The sequence below is a fragment of the Carlito syrichta genome, unplaced genomic scaffold (genome assembly GCF_000164805.1).
Source record: "Carlito syrichta isolate Samal-C Ts95f unplaced genomic scaffold, Tarsius_syrichta-2.0.1 Scaffold309503, whole genome shotgun sequence".
NCBI lineage: Eukaryota > Metazoa > Chordata > Mammalia > Primates > Tarsiidae > Carlito > Carlito syrichta.
This window is the reverse complement of record NW_007253599.1, coordinates 368,495-374,356: the sequence shown is the minus strand read 5'-3', so window position 1 is coordinate 374,356 and position 5,862 is coordinate 368,495. Positions and strand designations below refer to the sequence as shown.

The 5,862-nt window shown below is 33.8% G+C and overlaps 1 protein-coding gene across 1 annotated transcript; it reads left to right on the top strand.

The window, feature by feature from the left end:
- Nucleotides 1–3,133: 3,133 nt before the first annotated feature.
- LOC103269845 (olfactory receptor 6C76-like) lies at nucleotides 3,134–4,069 on the top strand. Its single transcript, XM_008067399.1, is given in 1 exon segment — nucleotides 3,134–4,069. A coding segment is annotated over 1 exon segment (936 nt).
- The last annotated feature ends 1,793 nt before the right edge of the window (nucleotides 4,070–5,862 follow it).

The following is a 5,862-nucleotide window of genomic DNA, read 5'->3' as shown; positions in this document are numbered from 1 at the left end:
GGGGAGGGGGGGAAGGAAGGAAGGAAGGGAGGAAGGGAGGAAGGGAGGGAGTGTTCTCATTAAATGGGAAACTAACAAATTTAGCACATCAGATTGCCAGTTGCTAAAAAGCTCAAAGGAAAAAATTGAAAAGTTTGCAAGACATGAACTTCTGAGGCAGAGTCAGTTTTCTTACTAATTTGTTTTCTATGCTTCATGACAAATTACCAAAATCTTAGAACTTTAAAAGGACACACATGAATTGTCTCACTGTTCCTGTAAGTCAAAACCCAGGGCACTGTTTAGGTGGATGTTCTAGAAAACTGCAATCAAGGTATCATGAGTGCAGGATTCTTTATTGGAGGCTTGACTGGGAATGGGTTCACTTCCAAGACTGTTCAGATTGTTTGACAGAATCATAAATTTTTACGGCTGTAAAATTCATGAAAGCTTGTTTTTTCAACACTGGCAGTTAAGAGATACACTACAACAAATAACCAGCAAGATTCTTTTATAATATAACTTAATCATGAAAATGACATGACGTCATTTTTGTCATATAGCACGAGTTAAAACCAAATCACAGTCCTTGCTTACACTCATTGAGAAGAGATTATACAAGGTCATGAACATCAAGAGTTGGGTATCATGGAAACTACCTTAAAGTCTATCTGCTACATTGTGGAAAAAAGGATATTTTCCTAAAAGCTTGGTGGTAAATGTAAATAAAAATATTATATATACATATCTATCTGTCTGTCTATCTATCTATCTAAAACCCTGGAACTGGAATATTCTGAGATAACATTGACAAAATACTAGAAAAAGAAAGAAATTAATTTTTTTGGTTAAAAAATATCATCCTTCATTGAAAGTTCTCTTGAAATAATACAATCCACCTAATTCATCAATATTTCTTATATATTCAACTGCTGTAGCAAGTCCAAGTATATATAAACATATCATTTTAAGTGCAAAGGATAATTTGATCCAGCACACATAACAAACATACTGTAAAGAAGAAGACAGAAATAAGAATTAAGCAATTCAGTAATTGAAAATACTGTACCAGACCCAAAATTGCCTGGCAGGAAATATTAGGCAAATATAATAAAAAGGTACATAAATTTTGCTTGCTTTATTTTCTAATGTGAAATAAACAATACTTGAGGAGTTCTTTCAATTTCATTAGTTTTATGTTTAAATTATACTTTCTCATTTTTTTGTATCCTAATGACGTGCTTTTCTACTAGCTATATGTTGTCTAAAATAGGTGCTCAACATTTTTTTTATTAGCAAATAAAACACTTGAATGGCACATTCTATATTCTTGTGGTCCTTTGTTCTTGTTATTTTCTACTTCTTTGCATGCTTACATGTAACTGGATCATATTATTACCTTGGCAGACATTTATTTCAAGTTAAAATAAAATAATATTGACAATATAAAATCCCAAATAATATTCTAACTGTTTTCTCACTGTTGTTGTTTGCATTATATGCCTCTCTGATGTTTAATGTTTCAAAACATTAATGTTTATGTTTAAAAAATAATAATTTCCCAAGGATGCCTAATTGCAATTATTCAACTTAACCTCAAGGGTGCACTCACCACTGCCATTTCTCTCCAAAGACATTTTAATTCTGTTTAGCTGTAAGAATCTCCTGTGAATATTTTGACAGTGGAGGGAAGAAAAATATCTGGTTTTTTTTTTTTCTGGAGAGAATATTTTAAAAAACTAATTTTCCCACTGGAAGGTGAAGAAAAAAAATAACAGCCCATTTTTTGTCCCACAGAATTATTGAGAGTCAAGTAAAACATTATTTTAGTAGATTTTCCTAGCATCCAGAGTCAGAACATTGTTACTCTTATGGAATTGTTGAGAAAAATAATAAATACCTGGCCTTGGTTTATAGAGTTTGGAAGAGTCCTTTTACATTTCAAGAATGTTCTGTCCCCAAATTTTTCATTTAGATGTCGTTGCAGATTATGTCTTTTTCATGGCTATTGTTGCTTGATTTTCACTTATGATTTGAGCCCTCTCCCTATGTACTAAGAGCTTCACCCAATTAACGATTAAACAACTTTATCACCTCTATTTGCCTGTTTCATTGTAAGTATTGTCCTGATTGTGATAAAGATCCCACATTTCCTTTCCCTCCTTTCTTCTTTCCTTTTTTCCCCTTCCTTCCTTTTTAAAAAATGTTTCTTTTTTTTTCTTTTTTTTGAATCTCATCTACATTTCAAGAAAGCTTGATTTCTGATCTGAACCCTTGTGCCATAACCAGATGCGAATTGCCCATTTTGCTGCTTCTACAGACTCTAGTTTTACTCCTAAAAGAAAATTGGTATCAGACACTTCGTTACTCAGTGAAAAACTCTGTAATACTTCCTGAGTTTCAGACTTTTGCCATTGATTGAGACACCCAGATTTCCCACTCTGTCACCAACTCTCTCCTGAATCACCAGTTGTGGGACCTGTTGGACACTTTGCTGCAGTCTGGTTGTGGCACCTTCTAACAGCAACTAAAATTATTCCACCTATTTAATTTAGAAAGAAAAAACTTTTTAAAGTTTTTAAAATTTCCAAATTCTGTTTGTTTCACTGGAATTATATACATAGTCATTTAATAATTCTGATTTGTTTTTAAGTTACTCATTGTCTATATAGGCAAGACTGACATTAAATATCTTGAAAAATTATGGAAAATGACTTTTAAACTTTAAAATGTTTTATTTTTTAGAAAATCAGAACATGTGGTCATTGGGTATGTATCTTAATTACTAAATAAGAATATTTTGCATTTTAAAATTTTCTATCGAGTTTTCACACACATATGGCCAAATTTCTAAAAGAAAGTAAAATATATTTGGTAAGTATATATATTTTTGTATACAAATATATTTATTAACCTCTCGAGTAAATCAATATTAAATGGCTGTTAATCTATGAGGCAAATACAGTAAATTCTTTTTGAGGGTCATGGTTAAAATTTATTTTCAGAATTCAATACAACTTGGTGACTGATTTATTGTTTATTATAGGCCTTGTATGTTTCCTAACTCAGCAGATGTCATAAAATGTAACCCTGTACTCAATGAATCATTGTTTCTTTTTTCATTTATAGACTTAGTAGAATTTGACAATAAGAAATGAAAAATCATACATCTGCGAGCCAGTTCATTCTTTTGGGATTAACAGACGACCCAAAACTAAACATTTTGATTTTTATATTTCTATTATTCACATATATACTGTCTGTAACTGGAAACCTGACAATTATTACCCTCACTCTGATAGATTCACACCTCAAAACACCGATGTATTTCTTCCTTAAAAATTTCTCCTTTCTAGAAATCTCGTTCACCACAGTTTGTATTCCTAGATTTCTTGTCAGCATTGTAACAGGGGATATGACCATTTCCTATAATTCTTGCATGGCCCAGGTGTTTTTCGTCATACTCCTTGGATCAACAGAATTTTTCCTTTTGACTGCTATGTCCTATGATCGCTATGTAGCTATCTGTAAGCCATTGCATTACACGACAATAATGAACAGCAGAGTCTGCATGCAGCTTGTAATTAGTTCCTGGCTGACTGGATTTCTCATTATCTTTCCACCTGTGATTATGGGACTTCAACTGGATTTCTGTGACTCCAACTTCATTGACCACTTCATCTGTGACTCCTCTCCTATGTTACTGATCTCCTGCACAGACACAGCATTCCTAGAGCTCATGGGATTTTTCCTGGCAGTATTCACTCTCATGGTAACCTTAACATTAGTAATTCTTTCTTATGTATTTATCCTTAAGACAATTCTGAGAATCCCTTCTGCATAACAAAGGAAAAAGGCCTTTTCTACTTGTTCTTCACACATGATTGTTGTCTCCATTTCTTATGGAAGCTGCACTTTCATGTATGTCAAAACTTCCGCAAAAAAAGGAGTGGCTTTGACCAAGGGTATAGCCGTGCTCAATACCTCTGTTGCCCCAATGCTAAATCCTTTTATTTACTCCCTACGGAATCAGCAGGTAAAACAGTCCTTTAAGAATGTGGTCAAAAAATGTTTCTCAAATAAATTTTAATCATCCTTTTGAAAGTGATAGCCTGAACTTTTAACGGAGACTTAGCCATAACACAATACTAACATTGTTCTATGTTTCCATCCAGTACTATATTCAACTTCTTTTTCCTTCAGGATTTGTTCTATTTATTCTATTTTGACCTCACTTTGTCAATTATTCTTTTATGTTTACATGCTCTGAAAATTTTCTGTGTGTGAGTGATTTAATGTGTCATAAAATAATGATGTTTAACAAGAATGGCAGAATTTAGTTTTATTTATTTATTTATTTATTATAAAGATGTGGGGTACAATTCAGGGTTAGGTATACAAATGTTGATTATCCAGGTACCGTTGTTGATGAGGTATGCCCCTTCCTCCCCTAGCAGTTTCCCTCAACTGCCAATCCCACCCCATCCCCACAGTTTCCCACTACTGCCAATCCCTTTCTTATAGCATTATAATTATCAAAACCACATTGAGATATCATTTAACCCTAGTTTTAGGCAATCATTGAAGGAAGTTTCCTTTAGGCACCAAGGAAAAGCTAAATACAAACCATCACCAAGCAATTATTTATCTCAGTGTGTAAGCACATAGTACTAAACAAGCTATTCTGTGAAATACAGTCTTTTGACATCTAGTATGCTTATATATCTCCTTTGGTTTTTGCATTATAAATGTTGACCTATGTTATTTGGTGTATAGGCATTATATATCTTCACAGTGAATACTATCCTTTAATATTACAAAATATCTTACTTAATGCTTACTTGGTCGCAAATTCCAAATACATCAAGTCTGGTTTCTGTCAAACCCCAATACTCTCTCCCCAAAGCACACTTAAGGAACCATACTGATGGTTCCTCTATAGCTCATTACTTTATGTAAATTTTTTGATGTTGAGCCTAGAACTTCTCTGAAGCTCCCTTGGAAAGAAATTGCTTCGCCTTTGGTTTCCTGATATCTACCATTCCCTCTTTTGATTTTTCTAACATTGTAACCTCCACACTTTCTATCTCCCAGTTAGTTTTTTTAAATTTCCAATATACTCTAAATTGTTTTCTAGTGTTTGTATGATTTCATTCATATATATATATATATATATATATATATATTTTTTTTTTTTTTTTTTTTTTTTTGGTTTTTTGGTTTTTTTTGTTTTTTTTTTTTAGTTGGAGTCACTCTGTTGCCCAGACTGGAGTGCAGTGGCCGCTCCCGGCCACCGCAGCCATGACCTGCTGGGGCTCTGGCGATTCTTCTGCCTCAGCCTTCCAAGTAGCTGGAACTACAGGCGCGCGCTATTACGCCCGGCTCATTTTTTGATTTATTGTAGAGATGAGGTCTCACCAAGTTGCCTGGGCGGGTCTTGAACCCGCGGGCTCAGACAATTCACTCACCTCGGCCTCCCAAAAGCACAGGATTACAGGCTGAGTCACCGAACAGATTTGCTTTTCAAATCTGTTCAAGTCTTCAGTATAAAGAGTGCAAATGAAAATCTTAGATGTTGCAGTCTGAGTGTGGTTTATGATAAAAAAGGATAGATTCACACACACACACACACACACACACACACACACACACACACACAACATCAAAAGACCACTGAGAATACATTGATATGTTTTGAGTTAAAGCAAAATATTTAAGGTATGTATACATCATCTTGCAGGATTTCCTGCTTGGACCAAGTTTTTCTGTCTGCGACAATTACTGTTAAATCAAGATCCTCTACCATGTTTAAGACCCTATACCCTCTAAATAATATATATTTAAAGAATATAGCCAATAAAAGTTTATTATATGAATGAATCA